The sequence below is a fragment of the Cololabis saira genome, chromosome 24 (genome assembly GCF_033807715.1).
Source record: "Cololabis saira isolate AMF1-May2022 chromosome 24, fColSai1.1, whole genome shotgun sequence".
In the NCBI taxonomy this organism is placed as follows: Eukaryota; Metazoa; Chordata; class Actinopteri; order Beloniformes; family Belonidae; genus Cololabis; species Cololabis saira.
This window is the reverse complement of record NC_084610.1, coordinates 16,155,248-16,179,650: the sequence shown is the minus strand read 5'-3', so window position 1 is coordinate 16,179,650 and position 24,403 is coordinate 16,155,248. Positions and strand designations below refer to the sequence as shown.

The 24,403-nt window shown below is 41.7% G+C and overlaps 2 protein-coding genes across 3 annotated transcripts in view; both read left to right on the top strand.

Moving 5' to 3' along the window:
• Positions 1-10,196: 10,196 nt before the first annotated feature.
• Positions 10,197-16,334, top strand: lig4 (ligase IV, DNA, ATP-dependent). Its single transcript, XM_061715606.1, has 3 exons — positions 10,197-10,282; positions 13,224-15,302; positions 15,420-16,334. Exons 2-3 carry the CDS (start codon positions 13,240-13,242, stop codon positions 16,084-16,086), a joined length of 2,730 nt encoding a protein of 909 aa, XP_061571590.1. The 5' UTR covers positions 10,197-10,282; positions 13,224-13,239; the 3' UTR covers positions 16,087-16,334.
• A 6,611-nt stretch (positions 16,335-22,945) lies between these two features.
• Positions 22,946-24,403, top strand: part of LOC133424941 (NALCN channel auxiliary factor 1-like) — a 59,192-nt gene continuing 57,734 nt past the window's right edge. For both annotated transcript variants that reach the window (XM_061715539.1, XM_061715538.1), the window contains exon 1: positions 22,946-23,962. In XM_061715539.1, the coding sequence (XP_061571523.1) occupies positions 23,291-23,962 (672 nt within the window). In that variant the 5' untranslated portion in view covers positions 22,946-23,290. The remainder of the gene's footprint in view (positions 23,963-24,403) is intronic.

The following is a 24,403-nucleotide window of genomic DNA, read 5'->3' as shown; positions in this document are numbered from 1 at the left end:
CTATTTAAAATATTGCACAGTGTATGCTCGGCTTTAGGTGGCACAGCCCTTTCTCTTTGCTCGGGGTCCCAGGTCTGAAAATGGTAGATACACCCACCTCACCAGATACACCCACCTCAGTTCAGTTTTCACGAGGTAGCCGTTTTATCTCGGCTTAGCTCACAATAACGTATGATGCTAACCAACATTACCCTGCCTAATGCTACAGTTCAAACATGGAGGGGTGAAAGTCTGAGCTGAAGCCTTCCCCATGTGACTTCTGGGTTGAAGCCGACACGTAAATAAGGAAGGTTGCAGTTCACTGACGGGCCACTGGGGGCGCTCCAATGGAGAGTCGAGGTGCTTCACAACTGCTCTTCACAAAACCCTTGGGTGAGGGTTTTTTCCCAGTAATTATCCAGTCTAAGTCCTGCCCATTAAAGGTCGAAGAACAGCGCTGAGAGCTAATATCTAGTTTATGCTCCATTTTCGTATGTTTGTAGATCTGTCCATTCCCACTATCGCCCTTTGTGTTTGTATGGTTGTTAGGCAACCTTATGATCCAGGTCCTGGTCCAGGTTTCTTCTTCTTTCTCCCACTAGGGGAGTTTTAACCTGCCATTTTTTATGTTATGTTTATGTAATAATTGCTCGGGGATCATGTTCTGGTCTCTGGAAAGATCCTAGAGACAACTTCTGTTGTAATAGACGCTATATAGAATTGTCAAATTGGTTTAATTCACCGTACGAATTGTTACAAATTACTTTTGTAATAGTGTATTTGACTTGGTCTTTGTACGTTTTGATCGTATAGAAATGTAATTCTTGCCATTGTAAGAATGAGATGTACCTGCTGTACTCTACTGCCCTTACTTTTTAACAATTTGTGCTTTTTATTATTTTACCTCTTTTCTCATCATTTTATTTGTTATTTACTGTTTAATTGTATCTTGCCTCTTTTAATGTTGATGTAAAGCACTTTGAATTACCTTGTGTTGAATTGTGCTATATAAATAAACTTGCCTTGCTTTGCCTATATAAATAAAATTGAATTGAATTGATTTAATTAGGGAAGGACCAAAACTAGCAGTGCTAATAGACCACAAATGTAATTTTCACTGCTTTACTATGTCTGCCAGTTTTGTTATTCATGGATTTTTCATGTTTAGTTTCTAGTTTTGAGTGGATCTGAGTATGAACCCCAGTACTTTCAGTGGTATTGCTCAATGGTTGTAGAAATCCAACGCAGGATTCAAATAGAAGGCTCCACCCAAGCTTCAGCCAAAACTTCACCAGAAGTTTATGTCTATGATCTTCTAACGGGACAATATTACAGTAATAATGAGTCCATGTATCAGGGAGGTCTAGACCAGGGGTCGGCAACCCGCGGCTCCAGAGCCGCATGCGGCTCTTTAGCGCCGCCCTGGTGGCTCCTGGAGGTTTTTCAAAAATGTTGGACCTTTTTTTTTCCTTTTTTCTTTTTTCTTCCTTTTTCCTTTTCTTTTTAATCTCGACATTTCTACTTTTTTTCTCGAAATCTTGACTTTTTTCTCGACATTTTGACTTTTTTATCAACATTTTGACTTTTTTCTCAACATTTCGACTTTTTTCTCGAGATTGTACTTCCACATTAATCTCGACATTTCAACTTTTTTCTCGACATTTTGACTTTTTTATCAAAATTTTGACTTTTTTCTTCGACATTTCGCCTTTTTTCTCGACATTTCGACTTTTTTCTCAAGATTGTACTTCAACATTAATCTCGAAATTTTGACTTTTTTTCTCAAAATTTCGATTTCTTTCTCAAAATTTGGACTTTTTTCTCCAAATTTCAACTTTTTTCTCAACATTTCGACTTTTTTTCTCAAAGTGCATAATGAAAAATTAATCTTCCCCCAGTTATAACTAATATAGATACATGCAGCATGTGTTGCCTTCATTCTAAGGCTTATACATACAAGACTTTTCATTTTTTGCGGCTCCAGATATATTTGTTTTTTGTGTTTTTGGTCCAATATGGCTCTTTCAACATTTTGGGTTGCCGACCCCTGGTCTAGACTCTAAACCAGTGATCATCAACTGGCGGCCCGAATGCAGCCCGCCGAACCGTCCAATCCGGCTGTAGCAAGGGCTAGTGCTACGGGGGTCACCCGACAGGACAGAGGGCACAGGGTTTAGTGCAGGAACTCATTTATTTCCCCCAGACACACGTGCACCAGCAAAACCTTCAGCAGAGCCCTCTCCCAGCATCCCTCTTGCTGGTGTGCAGCTGCTCTTGATGAAGGCAGGCAGGGTGGAGAGGCTGATTGGTCACAGGTGTGCCCAATCAGCTGAGTGGCTTCTCCTCCACCCTGCCACACCGGCCCGCGACTGGATTCTTCTCTGACGGGCCTCTGACCTCTGAATCCTTGAAATTTGTATGTTTAGTGTTGTGGTGACGGCGCAGATTATATTCTTTTGCAACAGTTTCGTTGCAAATGAGGCATACAGGGGACGCATTTGGGAAGGTTGGCATGATAGATGTGTAAAGGATCTGTTTTCCACATCAGCTTTTCGTTTCATGGTCTTTGAGAGTGACATTTTACCTGTTACGAGGCCTTTTCCTATCACTTCAGTGGTGTTTGTTTTTCAAGTGCTCTATAAATAAAGTTGATTTAATTGAGTTGAGGCAAAATATCTCTATCACTCCTGGTGGATGACTGTGGTATAGGTGAATGAGGGTTCTGCGTTAAACCAACACAGAGCCTACGCCGTTGCAGTGACGCCGTCGTGAACCCTTCGGACTTCTCCGTCACTACATTTCTCCGCGGTGCCATACCCCCCAGAGCGCTAGTTGATACTTTGTTTAGCTTCCAGCTTTTCCGGTCACAGTGAATCAAAGAGATAAGGACAACTATTGTGCAAAAAACCAAAACAAAAAAAAATCACACACACACGAAGAAAAGAGCGCTGAAAGTTCACTACTGCTTCACGAACCGGAACCGGAAATGCGTTACTACCAAGCAAACCAATCACAGCCCTCTCAGTCTGCGTTGGGTCTGCGTCGCCTCAACGCGTAGTTACATTTTTTGGGAGGTGCAGGTCAGGCTACGGCGTAGGCTACGGCGTAGGCTACGGAGAGACTCCCGCGTAGCCGCGTACCCTACGGTGTAGGTTTAACGCGGAACCAGAATTCAGCCTTGACTCATAAAGGCTAAAAATGCCTTGAGTTTTATAATGAAAATGGAAAAAATATATAAACAATAAACATCAAATAATAATGTTATGCCAAAATGTGATTTTTATTTAATTTTTATTTGAGGCTCCGGCCCCCAAGGTGACTGTCCCTCTGACAAATATAGTTGGTGACGCCTGCTCTAGACGGTTGATAACGGTCATAATTCAAGTGTCCTGGCCCCGACGTCAGTGGCCACGGTTACATGATGTTTTTTAATTCAGAATTAATTATTCCGAATTAAATAATTCCGAATTAAACTATTTTCCTTGAGTTTACACTGAAATAGTAATTCAGGCCACGTTTACACGTAGCCGGGTATTTACAAAAACGGATATTTTTCCCTCTCCGTTTTCAAAAATATCCTTGTTTACACGGACTCGCATGAAAACGCTGGTAACGTCATGCCAGCCAATCAGAATCCTGGAAAAAACATCAACAAATGACACGTGTAACTTCCAGTTAAGGCTAATTTATGGTTCCGCGTTACACCATGTCCACACTGCATGCGAGCGAGCGAGATTTATTTTTTATTTGCACTGTCTACACTGGTTGCGAGCGACGCGGCGCCGTTTTGAGCTGGACTTTTGTCGCACGCCCTGCTTCTATTTTCTTTTCTTCCTGTTGCTCGCTTTGAAAGCCGGTTGAAAGTTGAAAGCGCTGTAGGAAACAGTCATTTCAATACAAGAACCTCAATAAAGTGGCAACTGCTGGAGGGAGATCGCCAAAGAGCTGGAAGGTTCTGATAAAATAATAAGATATAATAAGAATTATCATCTTATCATCTTATCTTAATCTTATTAGGGCTTAATTTGTGCCGGATCCAACAAGATCTGGTACCTATTTGATCATTTCTCGTGTCCTTTTCTTTTTTCCCACATCCCAGTAATGATCTGACATGTTTGCTGCTTTAACACCACGAACACGCCGCTCACTCCAGCTGTTCGCTGTTTGATTGCGTCACCACACGCCGTTATTTTGTTCGTTTTTTTCCCCACTTTGGTCGGACGTTAGACCTGCTTCTATTTTCTTCCTGCCGCCTTGTCTAGGAGTTCTTTTAGGAGTTTCTTTTAAGAGCGCACGGGCGGTTGGTGGGGCGAATAAAAGGCGAGTCTCGGGCGGGTGAATAAATTATGGTTCCGCGTAAAATCGACGGCGTAGCCTACAGCGTAGCCTACGGCGCATCGCTGCGTACCCTACGCCGTAGGCTCTGCGTCGATTTAACGCGGGACCATAATTCAGGCTTTGCTTCCAAGACGGAACGAGAGTCTGAGAGAATTTAAAACAGGTAAAATAAAATAAAATATTGACGGTGGCCAAACAAATTGTAAACACAGGTCGCACTCATGACGCTGCTGGTGACGTTTCTGTCGCATAATGTGACGTAAATCTCCGTTTTCCTCCGTTTTGTCTGTTTAGACGCAAACGTGAAGCCGGAGTTTTTGAAAATCTCCACTTTGGCCGGAGTTTTCAGAAATGATCGTTTTTGGGGGCTTTGACCTCCGTTTTGGTGTAAACGAACGGCCAAAACGCATGAAAACGCCTCCGTTTTTGCCCCGTGTAAACGGGGCCTCAGAATTGAGGTTTACATGGAAAACACGTTTGACGGTCTTTATCCAATTCCACTTAAGGTCTGGGGGTTGGGAAGGTTCTGATTGGATAGGGGGGCGGACCGGAAGTTACGTCTACCGGAAGAAAAACAAACTTAGCCGCTACAACTTTGAAAAGCTCCCAATTTTTTTGTTTCCTGCCATCTGTTCTTTTAATTATTTCCAGCTCCTCCAAGCTATTTATTAAATAAATGGTCTCTGCTCTTGACCACCGTTTACTGCGTGCTGCCATCTTGAAACTTTGTTTTGAAAACAAGCCCAGAGCGGAATATAAGTGTCATGGAGACAGACGGGCGAGGGAACGAGCAGCGCAGAAAGACCAGAATTAATTTAAAGCGGAATGAGTGTATACATGATCCCGGAATTATTCTATTCGGATTTAAAATTGGAATGTAGTATGTAGTATATGTTTAGTGTATAGCGTAAATACAGGTCATATAATTTATGTTTAGTTGTGGAAAGGGGGTGGGATTAAATAAGTTTATACTTCCTCCCACTCCTTTTCGAACATGTAACTGAAATATGTTTTTTGATTTTTTTCTTTATGTGGCGGAATGCCCACCTGTATTTGTTTCTCTTATCTTTTTTTCTTGTTTTTTTTTTTATATACATGTTCGAAATAAATAAAAACTAACGAACAAACAAACGAACGAACGGAATAAACCAGCCACTTACTTAAGTTTAATTCGGAATGGCCATTTTTATTCGGAATTAGGTGTTTACATGGTAATTTTTAAATCGGATATAATTTTAATTCTGAATTAAAGAGGAATTCAACTTCCCATGTAAACGCACTCAGCGTGAGTGCCTGTTCACTCTGGTGAAAGTATATGTTTCACACTTTTCCTTCTGGAGGTAAACATTGAGTCACACTTTTTAATGTGCCATCACCCAGGGGGGGACAGGAAGTTTTTACAACTACAACAGTCGTTCGTCGTGGGGTCTCGGCTTCCCTGTGTGCCTCCAAGAAAAGCTCCATCAGTCTCCCAGAGCAGCTAATAAACACCTCTCCTCCTCCTCTCCTCCTCTCCTCCTCTCCTCCTCCAGCTCTGCAGCCAGCTGATGCGTGCCACGGCAGCAGAGACGTCACTTGTTTACTGTCTGTGGCTGCAGTGCAGCAGCGCGGCCAGCAGGGCTTATGTAACCGCATACAGGAGTCACTGTGCTGCTGCCGGAGCCCTTGAGCCCTGCACACCATCTACCATCATTCAGACGGGCCGTACGTGCAGGTGCATGGACATTCTGTCCCACACACTCCACAGCAGCGTGTTTAAAAGCAGCTCTGGAGGGAATGTTACTGTACATGCTGTTATTATTCCATCCCCTCCACTGCAGCAGCAGAACGTAAACAAGCCCGTGTACGTGGGAGTCAGGGAAACACCGCTGCACAGATGCGGCTGCGCAGGCGCACAGCGCCCCCTGCCGGAGAATCAAATACATCCTTTTACATTATACAGGACTGTCTCAGAAAATTAGAAAATTGTGATAAAGTTCTTTATTTTCTGTAATGCAAAAATGTCATACATTCTGAATTCATTACAAATCAACTGAAATATTGCAAGCCTTCTATTATTTTAATATTGCTGATCATGGCTTACAGCTTAAGAAAACTCAAATATCCTATCTCAAAAGATTTGAATATTCTGGGAATCTTAATCTTAAACTGTAAGCCATAATCAGCAATATTAAAATAATTAAATGCTTGCAATATTTCAGTTGATTTGTAATGAATCCAGAATGTATGACATTTTTTTTTAAATTGCATTACAGAAAATAAAGAACTTTATCACAATATTCTAATTTTCTGAGACAGTCCTGTATGTGGCTATTATTTGGAAATGAAACCCCCATGAAATAACTATGTATATTCATGAGGTGTTGGTACACAATATATGCAGTAGTTTGTGAATATGTGTTAAGACATGATATTGAAATCAACTGAAGATTGTTAATGACTGAGAAGGGAGAAGGGGTAGGAGTAAATAAGCACACGCTTCTTTCTACTCCTTTTCAGACATGGTAACATTGTTTTATTTTCTGTTGTTGTTTTGACTATTTTGACTTTTGTGTTGTTTTTATGTTTTCTCATGTTCGGAATAAAGCTTTCATTCATTCATTCGTTCGTTCGTTCGTTCGTTCGTTCGTTCGTTCGTCCATTCGTTCGTCCATTCATTCATTTACAGCTCTTAGTCTGCATGTTTATCTCATTATTTATTTGATTGATTGATTGATTTGATTTATTTTGTACATGTAAAAGACAACAATTAAAAGAGAAGATAAGAAAACAAAAAAAGCAAATCAAAGAATTTCATACTTTTTTTTTTACGTGTGCAAAAAGGAGTAGGAAGAAGTGTAAACTTATTTAATCCTAAACCCATTCACTAATCATTTATTTATAATAAATAATAATATATTTATTTATAATAACTAACTATACTATAATTATACTCACACACTGTACTCACACACTTACCTATACATACCTATAACATGCATACACATAGTTGAGTATTTTATATATATTTGTACACACATGACCATATAAATATTTATATAAATATGCTTATTTACACCAGACTATCTCTATATTAACTCCATCTGCTCTATATTTATATACAGTATATCTACTTACACACATATACACATACATATTCACACGCATACATATTTGTTTATTATAGTCGCATTTAAAATTGTTTTTGGTTTTGTTTTGTGTTTTTTGTACTGTGGTCGCTGTTAATCCAGCAGGAAAAAACAAGAGAGGAGACACTTTAGCTCCTAGTGCAGATTTATTTAGCACATCAATCGTCGTTACGTTTCGAGCGCATTTTGCTCTTCTTCAGACCGCTGTTAATCCAGCACAAATGTTTGCTTAAATGCCTTGGGACATAAAAGAAAAGGAAAGAGAGAGATACAGTTATTATAGTAAGAAGTCACTCTTAGCAGCTGTGGCTTTTGTTTTGTTTGTTTTGATTGTTTAGTGAATCTAATCTTATAATGCTGAACATGTCATAATAGATACATGAATTTCAGAGACCTGTGCACCCCATCCATTATCATTATAAATAAATAGATGTAAAATAAAAATATACAATTAACATAAACATAAAGTTAGCCAGTGTATTAAAAGTGACACAATTTCTTTCATATTGAAACTGTTAAAGGGCTGTCTTTAATTTAAAAGTATAATAAACGCCTCAAATTAAAAAAGAAAAATCTGATTTATGTGAATTATTTCATATTTCAGGCTTTAAAGGGTTAAACCCTTCAAGATGGCGTTGATGTGTTCATCTGTTCATCTTTATTTGGAAAACAAACTTGTTGAGTTGTGGAAAAAAACGTGCAGTAGAAAGATTTCTGACCTTATAAACTCTCAAACTGGTGTGAGAAATATAACGTACAAGGCCATCGTTCGTGTTCCGCTAAATTGATGCTTATAAATCATGTTTTAAATACCACCCTTCACCTCATCGCCATGTCAGTAAAACATGAACCTGGAGGTTGCCGAGCCCCTTGAGCCTGAAGCAGAATCAGTCAAACATAAAAGCGGCCACACATTCAAACAGATGATTAAACTGAGCCCTGAAGTTTTTCAGTCAACATGATTGACAGATCTGACTGGGATGTTTGTGAGAAACAAGCACCGGCGGTCGCTGTGTACGAGGAAGCTGCCCTGCCGGCGTGGGAGAGGAATGTAACCTGTAGTGCTGGGAGCTCACATTAGTGCAAACGTCAAATATTCCAAATGGCAAGGAATGCATCGTTTGAATGTACTACACCTATTAACTTAATTTGCATATGTACCCAGTTAATACTTGTTATTATGGTGAGTCAAAACTAGTTTCAACAAATAGGATTTGTAAGTTAAGGCTAATAGGTTGTGGCACATGTGCATTGCATGTACAGGCCGGATGTGGAACTTGATCAACTGCATGGACTGCGTGGGATCACAAGATGACCATGAAGATAAATGAAGCCAAGATTGTAAATAGCATCATTAACTCCGTTTTACCACCAGGTTACGGGAAACAAGTGGCTCCTATTATATATATTAGCGGACTCTGACCCAGCATTGTCTTACATCATCATCTTGACTCTTCCTGGCAGCTTGTTTCTGGCTGACCAGGTTGGAAAAACAGCCTGAACGCTGCAGCGCGTCGTTGTCGCCCTCTGCTGGTCTTTGAGAGAATTACACATCCCTGAAGGAAGTGTAGTTATGAATGAATTAATCTTTTTATTTCGGCTTGTACACACTTTTTTACAAAACAAGAGCAAAAAACAATACATAAAGAAGACAAAAATAAGTAAGACAAAATATAAAATTGACTTTCACATTCTAGAATGTTTTTGATAATATACTTTATAATTATAGTGTTTTATATTTATTTACAATATTTTCTTTAAACATTTCTTTAAACTTGAAGATAGAACTGCCCATTTTTAGGTCGTTATCACAATTATTCCAAATTTCTCTAGCCTTAATTTAATGTACATCTCTTTTTATTATTAGTTCTTGCTGTCGTCATCTCAAACATGAGTTTCCCCCTCAGGTTTCTTTTATTTGGAACAGGTCCTGAATGTAGTTTGGAAGCAGTTTCTGCTGGGCTTTAAAGGCAAATAGAACAGTTTTCTGCTCGGCTATATCATGGAGTATTATATTTAATAGATAATTTAAAAGAGATTATTTGTTGGTTTATAATAGTCAGATCTATTAATTATCCTTAAAGCTCTTTTTTATGTTAATGTATTTAATGAAGAAGGATGATGTCCTTATATTAAATTAATGAGTGGTGATGCTTGCTATGTTGAATTTGGGTATTTATTTAATTGGTGATTTGCTTTGATTTTTTAAGGATGACGGTAACATGTAGACTGCACCTTTATTTTAAAAATCTTTTTTATTTCTTGAGGAATTTTTGTTATCCCCATGGAGGCAATTTGTTTTACTGGCAGTCTTTCTCTTACTTCTTGCTTTTATTTCATTAATTTAATTAATCTTTTTGAGGGTAGGCAAATAATAAGCTTTGCTTCAGCCTACCCCTTTTTTGGTCTAGATGTTATTTGTTTATTTGTATATTGGAAACTTTTTTGTAATGTTTCTTTGAACAGTGTATTCGTTTTCTTGTTGTCATTTTTATTCTTTGTATTTCTTTTTTTGTGTGATGACCGAAAATAAACTAAACTAAACTAAAAAAAAAAAAAAAAAAAAATGTTGTATTTAACTTTTTTTTTTAAACGCAAACACTTTGATCATTATATTAAATTGGATACATAGTTATTTTAACCCTAATATTACATTTATATTGCAGCATAATGTATTTATAGGTGAAAACTCCAAATATCCCCGTATGGGAACCAAAAGCTCTGCTCTTGTTTCAGGGGGAACCTTTTAGCTGTAGGTGTCCCGCTGATGTAAATATGAAGCTGGTCGGGAGCAGAGAAGTCTTATTTTCATTTTTTAGGAGATTTTAAACACTACGGTAACAGTTGGCTCTCTTATATTTTGCAACATTTTCCACAACGTGTCTTTGCTGTCTCTTAAATGAAGTGGAAGTGGAACACTTCCTACTTTCACGTCTTTATTTCCTCCAAGTATGACCGTCTATTGCTCCCCTCTAACCTTCCTGTTTTGTCGTGTTTAAACACAAATATCCCTCATATTCTACGGAATTACTACGTTTTTACTACGTTTTTATTTAAATATTTGTTTTAATTTTAGTTCCAATTCATATTCAATGTAGACCTTAATGTTTTGACCAACCGACTTTTATTTTGAAATTTATATTTTTAATTTTCTCAATAATCGTATCTTGGCTTTGCTATTTCTAAAATAATATACATATGCTATACCTTATTCCGAACTCGTTATATAAGTGTTGTTTATATATATAGTGTTATATATAGTATATATATAGTGTTGTTTTACCTAATTAAAGAGGTCATGTGACGACAGGTTGAAGACGTATGAACATGTTTAAGAGAGAATAAGCTGTCAACGGTTGCAGAAGTTAATGTTTGAATTTATATTTATTTTAAAGCAGATAATTATATGGCTTTTACATTTTACAAAAGCTTTTTTTGAAATTGCATAATAAATAAATGTTGCAAAGCATTAATTGAGCATTAATTAACCCTTGTGCTGTCTTTGGGTCAAGGGAGGGTGAAGGGAGAAAAGAAGGAATGAAGGAAAGAAGGAAGTAAGGAAGAAAGGAGAAAAGAAGGGAGGAAGGGAGAAAAGATGGAAGGAAGTAGGAAAGGGAGTAAGGAAGGGAGAAAAGATGGAACAGAGGAAGGGAGAAAAGGTGGAAGGAAGGGAGAAAAGGAAAGAAGGGAGGGAGGGAGGAAGGAAGGAATGGGTAAAATAAGGAAAGAAGGAAGGAAAAGCAAAGAAGGTAATAAAGGAACGAATGACGGAAGGGAGGTAGGAAGAAAAAGGAGTAAAGGAGGGTAAAAAAGGAGGAAAGGAAGAAGGAAGGAGAGAGCATGGCAGGAGGAAAGAAGGATAGAAGAATTGGGTAATTTTGACCCAAAGACAGCACAAGGGTTAACACATAAAGACTTCATAAAAGCATTTTTTAAATAATTTTTTTAATATTAAATAATTAATGAATTAATAAATAAATACATTAATAATGCTTTTTGTCCCTTAATGAAAAGAAAAATATAAATGACATGAACACCTGAACTGCAGCGGTGGGTATGGATAGCAGCTTTACTAGACACCAGGTGAACCCGATAAAGTGGCCAGTGTGCAGGTCCTGGTCTGAACAGGAACTGCATGGGGGGTTGTTGATCCTCTTCTGACAGATATTATCTTTTGACAAATTCTGAACTCAGCTTTGAGATGCAGCCAGATGCCGCTTGTCTTTTGCTTTTCGTGCGTTTCCTCTCAGTGTCCTGACACGCTTGGAGTTGAACCCGGGTTGCTCTGTTGCTCTGTGTGGCTTGTACTACTGCGCTCACTCTCCTCAGAGCGTCTGACATCTTTCCTTCTACCTCACATTCATATGATAATAGTAGATGGCAAATAATCAATTATTCCCTTTAATACATTTTATATTTTAACCCAGAAAAAAGGTAATATTTGATCAATAATTTGATCACGTTGGGACAGCAGTTCAATTCTAGTGGGACAAAGTGGTACCGTAAGACGGGCCAGACCGTCCCCACTCACTAGGAGTCTGTCGGCTCTTTCTTCAACGCTGCAGATCAATGTGTCTCCATGTGGACAGAAGTGGTATTCCTGCTTAAAATGGCTTTAGTGTTTGGGTTTGTTATAAGTTGTAGCCTTAAATTACGGTGGCCGACAAGGGCCAAACGCACTGAAACGGCCTTATGCATCTCAGTTAAGGAAAACGGCTTCAAGTACAGAAATTATTCAAATTCACAAACTCAAAACGAGGTACAAAAAGAGGAACGTGGTGCAAATGAAAAAACGTTCTGCAAAAAACAAAGACAAATGCAGCATCATCAAACGCGCTGCAAATAGAGAAACGATGCAAAGCACAAAACGATATAAAACAAGAAACCTTCTTCATAAGAAAAACGCTTCATAACCGGTTACCAAACCTGCAGGGGGCGCTCTCAGCGTAACAGCTCAATGGACAGACACACGGGATGTAGAGAGAGACCGAACAGCTGACTGAACCACAGTGTTTACATCCATGGTATTAAACAAACAGCGGGAACGGTAATGTGATATAATGAGGTTTATATCACTGTACAACGCTGTACATTACGAGACGTTTCTTTATTATATTTTAACGTTACAGTTAGCTGTTCGGTCTCTCTCTACATCCCTTGTGTCTGTCCATTAAACTGTTACGCTGAGAGCGCCCCCTGCAGGTTTGGTAACCGGTTATGAAGCGTTTTTCTTTTGAAGAAGGTTTCTTGTTTTATTTTGTGCTTTGCATCGTTTCTGTATTTGCAGCGTGTTTGATGATGCTGCATTTGTCTTTGTTTTTTGTAGCACGTTTTTCATTTGCACCACGTTCCTCTTTTTGTACCTCGTTTTGAGTTTGTGAATTTGAATCGTTTCTGTACTTGAAGCCGTTTTCCTTAGCTGAGACGCATTAGGCCGTTGCAGTGCGTTTGGCCCTTGTCGGCCACCGTATTAAATAGCATTAAATACTTCTGTTATTTGGAAATACTTTTTTTTTTAAGCCGGTTGAAAAGTTGCTAATTGTTAATCTTTTAAAGGAAATCACATTTTTTTCAGGATGCCAAACAAATTAATCCCAATATTTGGCTCAGTTGTTTTCTGGAAAACTAAACGGTTACTTTAGGAGCGTGCTGAAGTGCAGTTCACCATCCTACCAGACATTCACCTTGATCTTTGTTCTCTCTCCCTTACACAAACAACAAAATGAAAACAACGTTACTGAGAGTTAAAGCGGTTTGTTTATTTAGTATTTTTTCCAGTATTACAGATTTCACCATGGAGGGAACCTCCAAACAAGACGCTGCCAGTGGGCCGACCGTGGCGGCGCAGGTTCCCTTCCTTCACTTGTGCACCACGCTGGACAAAATCCAAAAGGCCAAACTCCGTCCGGACAAATCCAAGATCCTTGGCGATTTCATTGAATCATGGCGGAAATTTCATTCTGCCCTCCATAAAGACAATCCCAAGACCACTGACTCCTTCTTCCCCGCCATGCGCCTCATCGTCCCCCCTTTTGAACGAGAGCGAATGGCGTACGGCATCAAAGAAAGCATGCTAGCTAAACTGTACATCGATGCGCTGGGGCTCCCGAAGACCGGCACGGAGGCCAATAAGCTGCTGAACTACCGCGCTCCCACCACCTCCCAGGGAGACGCCGGAGACTTTGCCAGCATGGCGTACTTTGTGCTGAAGAAGCGATGCACCAGCCAGGGCAACCTCAGCATCAAAGAGGTCAACGACTTCCTGGACTCGGTGGCGATCAACAATGCCGGCAAGCAGAAGGACCTGGTGAGGAAGAACCTGCTGCACCTCATCACCCAAAGCTCCGCCCTCGAGCAGAAGTGGCTCATCAGAATGATCCTGAAGGACATGAAGCTCGGCGTCAGCAAGGAAACGGTCCTGCAGGTCTTCCACCCGGATGCTGCCGATCTGTACAACGTCAACACAGACTTGAATAAGGTGTGTCAGCAGCTCCACGACCCTTGCGTGTCCTTGAGCGAGGTCTCCATCGGCCTCTTCTCGGCCTTTAAGCCCATGCTGGCAGCAGTGGCTAACATTCGAAATGTGGAGAAGCAGATGGGCAACAGCCCCTTCTACTTGGAGACCAAGCTGGACGGGGAACGTATTCAGCTGCACAAAGACGGGGACGTGTACAAATACTTCAGCCGAAACGCCTTTGAATACACACAGCAGTTTGGACGATCCCCGCTGGAGGGATCCCTCACGCCTCATATCCACCGTGTATTCAAAAGCACCGTGGTAAACTGCATCCTGGATGGGGAGATGATGGCGTACAACCCCACAGCGGAGACCTTCATGCAGAAAGGGAGCAAGTTCGACATCAAGAGGCTGATGGAGGACTCGGAGCTGCAGACGTGTTTCTGTGTGTTTGACGTGTTGTTGGTTAACGACCAGAAGCTCGGCAAGGAGACGCTGAGGAAGCGCCACGAGATCCTCCAGACTGTGTTCACCCCGGTCAAGGGGAGGATGCACGTGGTACCGAAGACCGAGGCCAGGACCATGCAGGATGTGGTCAGTGCTCTCAACGACGCCATCGACAGCAGGGAGGAGGGGATCATGGTGAAGGACCCTCTGTCCATTTACAAACCCGACAAACGGGGGGAGGGTTGGCTGAAGATCAAGCCGGAGTACGTGGATGGGTTGATGGACGAGCTGGACCTGCTTATTGTTGGCGGCTACTGGGGGAAGGGGAGACGGGGCGGTATGATGTCCCACTTTTTATGTGCCGTTGCCGAAGCCCCCGGCCCCGGGGAGAAGCCCTCAGTCTTCCACTCCCTGTGCCGCATCGGCTCCGGCTACACTATGAAGGAACTGTACGATCTGGGCCTGAAGCTCGCCAAGCACTGGAAGGTGTACCGGAAAAACGACCCGCCAGCCTCCATCCTCTGCGGCACGGAGAAGCCAGAAGTCTACATCGAACCGCGCAACTCCATCATTATCCAGGTGAAGGCGGCAGAGATCGTCGGGAGCGACATGTACAAAACCGGCTGCACCCTGCGCTTCCCCAGAATCGAGAAGATCCGGGAGGACAAGGAGTGGCACCAGTGCATGACTCTGGCCCAGCTGGACCAGTTCCGCAGCAAGGCGTCCGGAAAACTGGCCTCGCGGCACCTTCGCATCGACAATGACGAGCCGCAGAAGAAGAAACGCAAGGTGCCAACTAAAGCCAAGAAGGTGGTCGGCCTCATCGAGCACTTCAAGCCCCAGGACCTGTCCGGGGTTTCCAAGGAGACGGACATGTTTGAGGATGTGGAGTTCTGCATCCTGAATGGCACCGAAGATCACCCCAAGTCGGAGCTGGAAAAGGGCGTGGCCAGGTAACGTGACATTTGACGTACCAGAATATCCAGGTTCAGGTCCAGAAAGGCGTTTCATCGCCTTCAGGTCCTCCACCTGTTCTGTCATGAATTCTCATGATGTCATTTCCGTGTCAGGTGCGGAGGCATCGTGGTTCAGAACCCGGGGCCGGACACCTACTGCGTGATCGCCGGCGCGGAGAACATGCGCGTGAAGAATCTGATTTCCTCAAACCAGCAGGACGTGGTCTGGGCCAGCTGGCTGCTGGAGTGCCTGGACCGGACGGAGGTGGTGCCGTGGCAACCTCGCCACATGATACACATGTCTCCCTCCACCCGGGAGCACTTCGCCAAGGAGTACGACAGCTACGGGGACAGCTACTTTGTGGACACAGACGAGCAGCAGCTGCGGGAGGTGTTCGGCAGGATGGGCAGCGCCGAGGCAGCGGATGTGGACGTGGCGCAGGTGGAGCAGCGCTACGGCTTCGAGGACCTCCCCACCAGCATGTTCAGACCTTATAGAGTATACATGGACGTTTTCGCAGACATCGGAGACCCCCGATGTGGCACGGCGGCCACCTGCCTGGACATCAGGGCGCTGGAGTTCCGCTACCACGGAGGAGCCGTGGCAGAGAGGCTGGAGGAAGGAGTGTCGCACGTCGTCATCGAAGACGAGACCAGACTGCTGGATCTGAGGGCGCTGAGGCGCCGCTTTACCAAGAAGTTCAAGATCGTGAGAGACACGTGGGTGACCGATTCCATCAAAGTGGGGTACCTGATGGACGACAGCGACTACCTGGTGTGAAGGGTCCTGCTGACAAATTTTAGTGTTTTTTTAATTAATTTCTGATAGAAATAATAAAGGCAGACATTTAAAAAGATCACAGATGTCACCTCTCACAATGATGCCTTCATGAATTACTGCCTTGTGCTTTTCTTTTCTTTTTCCAACCTTGGAGGTCCAAATTACATCATGAAATCCTGAAATTTATTGGTATATCCATCCAACCTTTTTCTATACCCGCTATATCCCTTGCAGGGTCACGGGGGTCTGCTGGAGTCTATCCCAGCTAATTTCAGGCGAGAGGCAGGGGTTACACCCTGACAACAGTGCTAACCACCAAGCCACCGTGCTGCCCTCATTGATATATAAATGAGGGAAAAGTCCAACATGCCTTTGACGGTTAAACACAAATATCTGAAGTTTCCCAACAAAGGGATCACCACAGCGACCGGGACGCAGCGTCCAGGCTGGACCTGGGGGGGTTCTGTGCGGCACTCTGGTCTCCAGCTCTTCCCCGAGCACGCCGGTCGGTGGGAAGGAGCCCCGGGACGCCACGTGGGGACGTTAAAAGCGGCTCGGCTGGAGGACTTCCAACAACGACGCGGCCATGTTTCCCCGTCTCCAGAAATGTCAGCGGCGCATCTCGGGATTCAGCCATACGTTGTAACCTTCATCAGCGCCGTCTCCCGGGTGCGGGGACGCCGCCTGTGGCGCCCTGGGCATTGTCGTGTGCAAATGCCGCATGAATACATTTTCAAGGTAAAAGTGATGAGGTACTTGTTATCAGCCTTAACGAGAGAATAATGGCTCTTGTTGACAGTGGCCCCAGTGGGGGTTGTTCCTCCATTAAATCAATTAAATGTCTAACTTCTATAACCATCCTTCAATTGAGACTTTTTTTCTTTTGGCAAAGTGTTGAAAACAAGTTCCAAAGTGTGAGAGAAATGGTGTTCATTAGTGCTTATTAAATATGAAGTGGCCCAGTCAGCAGTCTGTAACCCGTCGCCCACTCGGCACTATTTCTAGGGGATCCACGGCGAGCGTTTGACTGACGGGCTTTAATTAGAGCTACTCAACCGGTGCTTATTCCCGTGTGAGAGGGAAATCTGGACATGCCCCAACGGTTGGCCCTCTTAAGCACTCGCAGGAACAGATGATCGCTGCTGCCCATCTGGAGATGGAGAGCTAACATTGCAGAGATACGTGCCCTGATGGGATGAAGCGCTCTGATTAGTCAGGCTGTGGTTGCTGGAGAGCTGGGACGGGCTGAGTGGGCCGAGCGGGCCGGACGTGAGCCCAAACAAACGGTCTGCAGGCCGCCCCCAGACAACCGGCAGCAGCGTGAACTCAGCGGAGAGGAATGTGCTCCGGAGGAGACGGAGCAGGCTCGCAGCTGCAGGGACGTTTGCAGCAATTAGCCAGGCCCGCCCTCGCTGCAAGTACAAGTACTGTACAAGCTGGAGAAAAGGAATTTTACAGCAAGAAAATCACATTCTGGGAACAGGCACTAATGAATGAGTTGACTAACATATATATGTGTGTGTGTGTGTATATATATATATATATATATATATATATATATATATATATATATATATATATATATATATGTTTGTTTTTACACGGTCTGTAGAGATACTGGGGTTCTTGGGTAATAGGGGGAAGGGTTGGGGGGAGTCATGGATTGTTTATCTTCTGATTTGTTTTTGCTGTTTGTTTAGTTTTTTTTGTTTTGTTTTGGGGTTTTTTAGCATAGGAAGAGGAGAGAAACTCTGACTGTCTGCTTCCATTCTCTATGCCATTTATCAACTTGTTACCATGACATTCTTAATAAAAAATGTATTAAAAAAAACCTGTTTGTTTTAACTTTGATATGTATAACATGTAATGTATAAATATCAATATATATATATATATATATATATATATATATATATATATATATATATATATATATATATATATATATATATATATATATATATATATATATATATATACACACACACAGGACTGTCTCAGAAAATTACAATATTGTGATAAAGTTCTTTATTTTCTGTAATGCAATTAAAAAAACTAAAATGTCATACATTCTGGATTCATTACAAATCAACTGAAATATTGCAAGCCTTTTATTATTTTAATATTGCTGATTATGGCTTACAGTTTAAGATTAAGATTCCCAGAATATTCTAATATTTTGAGATAAGATATTTGAGTTTTCTTAAGCTGTAAGCCATGATAAGTTTCCCCACTGAGGGAGAAAATAAAGGATATTCTATTCTATTCTATTCTATGATCAGCAATATTAAAATAATAAAAGGCTTGCAATATTTCAGTTGATTTGTAATGAATCCAGAATGTATGACATTTTTGTTTTTGTAATTGCATTACAGAAAATCACAATATTCTAATTTTCTGAGACAGTCCTGTATATTATATGTATAGGAAGTTTGACTTAAAAATGGAGTCAACATGTAAAAGATGACATATAGTTCAGTCTGATGTAAAATGCTGCTTGAGTTCTGAATGGTGGAGTTTCAGGCTCCACCATCCCATCAGGTAAATCACTGACCCCCCCCTACACACACACACACACACACACACACACACACACGGTGGGTCCTGAGGGTCTCTTGTGTTTGCATATAAGTTACATGACACATTCAGCGTTGTTAAGCGATAAAGTGAATTGTAAAGCACCACTTGTGAAGTAGATAGATATAAAGTGCCTGGCTGTGTGACAGTTCTGCTCTCAAGGTGCACCAGAGCTTTTAATCCATCTGCTGCAGGAAAATTACAAAATAAAACAGCCGTCATTTAGACGCAGTCTCACATGGTGCTCTTTTGTGCAGGATTTTACAACTGATTAGTTTTATTTTAACCTTTTTTAAATGTATTTCTTCTCGTGCAGCCTGTATGTAAACTCTTAAAGGTTGAATTATTTCACTCGTTAAACCAGAAACTTTAATTTTGAAGGGTACATTTCAGTCCTTTTGGTCATTTTTTGTCACGATTTCTTGCTTGATGCACCTTGAACGGAGAGAGGTCGCGACTGCGGTGCGCGCGCATCACGTCAGAGCGGGAAAAGTTTGGTCAAAACCGAGACATTCAGGAGGACAACACCGGATATGAGGCGACGGGACCTTCAAAATAAAACACCCGATCAGAACAATTGACATGTAATATCATTTAGCTCACAAAGGGTGTCATACAGAGTTGACGGGGACAGGGAAAGATTTGGATTGTTGTATTCTACACTTTCTTACTCTGTGTACATTAAGACCTAAATGTTCATTTTTACTTTCGGAAAACAAAGAATAAATGAAGGTAATGTAGCCTGGTTCTTTCTTAGAATCTGCAATGATGCGTCACCAGAAGTAATAGCATAATTTGGGGACCGAGGGAGGAGTCACACTTTATGAAGACGTGTTCCTCTCGTACGCAGAGACATCTGAATTGCCAGTCAGAAGATTTAAATAAGAGAAATAATATGTTCAAAGTGAAATACTCTCCAACTGCAACATTGGGAAAGGGCCTGTCTAAAAAGATGAACCACTATTGGAAATACAACATCAAAATATCACTGATTTGAACAATACTTCATTTATCTCCAAAGGGAAGTTATATTATTGTAATTTAAATTCCTTAGAAAATCATACAACAGAAAGTTGAAAGTTAAATGACAACAAATATGAGATGAGAAACTTGGAAAGTAGTCAAACCACACTGTGACAGAGTGGTTTGTTGGGGACCCAAACGCAGGAGAGCAGGAGGCAGGAGTCGGCAAAACAGGATTTATTTGAGCAAAAAACAAAACCAAAAGCGCTGCTTAGCAGGATCAAAAAAGGGCCGGGATCATGAACGACAAAACCGACGAGGAGAACATGGAGGGAGCAAATAGTATGGACCGACAGGGAGCAGGGGAAGACAAGACCAGATATACACAGGGGATAATGAGACACAGGTGCAGACAATCAGATGGAAAACAGGAGGGGCAGAACTGAAAACACAAACTGGGGGAAATGTCAAACCCTGACACATACGGATCAGGAATCTCCCATTCCACCTGATGATTGAGAGAGGAAAAACAGATACATTCTAGGGCTGGGGATTGATTCAAATGTCAAGAATCGATTCGATTCCAATTCTTAAGATTCAGAATCGATTATCAAGATTTGATTCGATTCCGATATGGATTTGGGTAAGTGTTATTAAAACTGTTTTTTGAGCTGTTGCATGAATTATGTGACTGTAGTTATGCAACATATTAATACTAGTATTATATTGAGATTCAACAGCAAGTATTGGCATGAAATCGGTTTTATTTTTTCCCACATTCCGTCTTAATGTGACGGAATGTTTTTCCCTTTTCCATTTTTTTCCATTTTCGGTCTATTTCAGTTTTAAATTTTTGAGAATTTGGTTTTGAGCATTTCATGCAAATGTAACCCCAAGACGGTATATAAAGTAATGAAATATAGACAATTTATGCAATTATAACTGAAAACTTGTTTTTCATAACTTTTAATGTATTTAAAGGCAAAAACATGGCACCAGTTATTCTGATGTCCAACAAAACATCCTTTTTTGGGCATAAACAAAAAAATACCAAAAGTTGTAATGATGAAAAGAATCGATCTTTAGACATACGAATCGATTTCTAGGAATTAATATGGGAATCGATTTAGAATCGGAAAATCGATTTTTTTCAACACAGGCCTAATACATTCTTCCTTTTTGCTCTCCTTTTTTCACATTCTCATAATCCTTGATGTTTGCTCTTTAAATCATCTCCTTTTGCTGATCATTAGCTGGTCTTTGAAATGCTCAATAATTTGCTTCCACATGAAAAAAGCTTTTTGTTGTCATGGCTACCAATCGTCACAAATGCTCAAAAAGAGTGTCGGTTTCACAGGTGAAAATCCTCCAGGCGGAATAACATCCAACCCACCACGACAAAAAGGTTTTTACAAAATTCATAGCTTCAAAAGAAAAAGAAAAAAAGTAAGTAGGTGACGTTCAACTGACTTTCTGAGTGGGAATGCCTACTTCAGGTGGGATTCTTAGAAATTCTGCCCTCCAAGTACAAATAGCACACACTAAAACCTCCCTCACCCCCACCTCAGCATATGAATAAACAAAATAAACAGCAAATTTGACCTTTTATAGCAGTTCTGTCTAATTTTAACTAGATTAAATCAAGGTAAACAGGCACTATTCGGCTTTCACCGTACAAATCACCGTACAAAATGTTACAAATTACTTTTGTAATACTGTACTTGACCCGGTGTTTGTACGTTTTGACCGTATAGAAACGTAATTCTCGTCAGTTGTGTGAAATAAGACCTGGAAACAGGCATTATAGCATAGAATTGTCAAACTGGTTTAATTCACTGTGCGAATTGTTACATATTACTGCCCTTACTTTTTAACAACTTGCGCTTTCTATTATTTTACCTCTTTTCTTATCATTTTATTTAATTTTATTTGTTATTTAAGCGTACTCTTAAATTAAATACTTATGATTTTTGAAAACCGAGTGAAGTTATGGAAAAGCCCTTAATTCAGGCATTGTGACATAGAATTGTCAAATTGGTTTAATTCACTGTGCGAATTGTTACAGATTACTTTTGTAATACTGAATTTGACCCGGTCTTTGTACGTTTTGACTGTATAGAAACCTAATTCTTGCCATTGTAAGAATGAGATGTACCTGCTGTACTCTACTGCCCTTACTTTTTAACAACTTGTGCTTTTTATTATTTTACCTCTTTTCTTATCATTTTATTACATTTTATTTGTTATTTACCGTTTAATTGTGTCTTGCCGCTTTTAATGTTGATGTAAAGCACTTTGAATTACTTTGTGTTGAATTATGCTATACTAATAAACTTGCCTTGCCTTTTTTAATCCGACATTTAAAAAAAAGGGGAATTTTCCGACTTTGTAACTAGAACGCGGTCAATTCCGACGTGATGTCATTCCGACTTCCGAGCTAACTGGAACGCATCCTCGCTTTGCAAAAGGAGGAACGAAGCGAACAGTGGCGTCAATTCAGTGGAAGCTAAGGTATGGCAAGGTTTTCAGTCACAGAACTTCACTAGAGTATCAATCAACACGTCCAGCAAATACTCATCACAGAAGTTTATGTAGCTTATCTGTGTGGTCAAGAAAATTGGAACTTTTTCCAAATGCAGTCTCGCTCACTGCAAAAACTCAAAATCTGGAGGAATATTTGTCTTATTTCTAGTTAAAATGTCTCATTTTTAGTCAAAAAATCTCATTACACTTAAAACAAGAGCCATCACCAGAAAAATAACTTATTTGACCATTTTCACCTGTTTCAAGTAAATTTTCACTTGAAATAAGTAGAAAAATCTGCCAGTGGGACAAGATTTATCTTCTTATTACAAGCAAAAAAATCTTGTTCCACTGGCAGATTTTTCCACTTATTTTAAGTGAAAATCTACTTGAAACAGGTGAGAATGGTTGTTTTTGAGTCTTGTCTTAAATGTAATGAGATTTTTTTTGACATTTTAACTAGAAATAAGACAAATATTCTTGTTAAGATTTTCAGTTTTTGCAGTGTATAATAACTAGTGAAATCGATCATGTTCTGATTTGCATTTGTAGTTATTCTATAGCCTATGTATTAAGTAATAGAATAATCAATACAAAGAGACACAGAGTAATTCCATAAATGTATTTAAAAAACAAACATTTACATTTTCCCTTGAAGCCAAGGTGTGGAGGCTGCCATACCTTGCCATACCCAATTGACGCCCCTGGAAGCGAAGTCCAAGATATGGTTGTTGCAGGCACTTATTTTCTGATCCCAGAGCCGGAAACCGGCGCGGTGTGTCGTCGCTGACTTCACCATCAGGGCTCCTGCAAACGCGGACATGGCGGCAACCTGACCGCGGCAGGCAGCGGCATGAAGACGAGGGCTTGAAGAAGAGGAAGAGAGGGAGAGTCGACACCGACTCCCCGCCATGTTGGAGCACCGCCTCGTCTTTCCTGCCAGAGCCAGGCCGGGGGAGACGTAAGCCTTAATAAGGAGGGTTCTGGGAGGCGGCTGCGCAGCCATGGAGGATGCGGCCCGTGGTCTCATCCCTCACCTGAGTGGGAACCACCGCTGATCCCGCAGGGGAAACGCGCTCCCCACGTCCATGAGTGTTGCGGCACAGCAAACCCCACGGTGGAGTCGGCCGGTTCCCGAAATATGACCAGGGGTGCTGGGACGGGTTGGCAGCAAGAAGATGACGACGGCTTCCAAATCTGGAATCTAGAGCCCGCCCGAGACCCCCAGAAGCCTTACACCGACTCCGAGAGGGCGCAGAGATGGCGACTGTCCTTGGCTTCCCTGCTGTTCCTCACCATCCTGCTCTCTGACCAGCTGTGGTTCTGCGCCGAGGCCAGGGTGTCCCGGACCCGGGACAAGTCCTCCCACTCCCCCCCCCAGAGCCCCCCAGCAGCAAACAGCAGCCTCACTCGAGAAACACACACTATTTTTCTAGGAAACTCCACCGTCAAACATTTGTGGCGTTTGGAAACTTGCCACCGCCGGGATAGTTTATTATTCCCAGACCGCGACTGCTTCACTTTCGCGGACGCGGATGAGTTGTGCGAGCACCTTTCCGTTGTCAACATGAGCAATTTGTACCTTTCCTTTTGTGACTCCTACTCGCTGCTGGATTTGTTCGGCACTCCGGACCGGTTGAACTGCAGCGTGGCCGCGCTGCGAGGCGGAGACGCGGCCGCATGCAGCAAGTGCGTGCAGAAATACCAACATCTGGACCAGCACGCCCAGGAGAAGTACGAGGACTTTGAGCTGCTCACTCTCAAATACGAGCCGGGGGCTTATTCGGTGAGGACGTGCATGGAGCGGTGCAAGGTAGGCTGCAGAAAAGAGAGGAAAAGAGAGAGAAAACGAGCTTTTTTTTTAATGAGCGTTCCATTTGTCCTCGGAAGTGGGGATTTCCCAGTTCCCAGTTGGATTTTTCAACTGGAACGCCCCTCGAAGTGAAATTTCCCACTGGGAAAGTGGGAGAGTCTTCACCACCCCCGAGTTCACATTCCAAGATGGTTGCCCCGGTTGTAAACAGTAGAAGAGAGCTCTGTAATAATTCGTAGCACTTCATTCTAGTTTTGGTCACACTAAATCAGTCATATACAAGTATTGTTCGGCATATATATGCTGCTATAGTGTAATTTACATTTTTCATGTGGTATATGCGAACTACAAACTTGTTTTCCTACTTTGTAACTGGAACGCTGATAACTCGGCTGTGACGTCATTCCCAGTTCCGACTTCCGAGGTAAATGGAACGCAGCA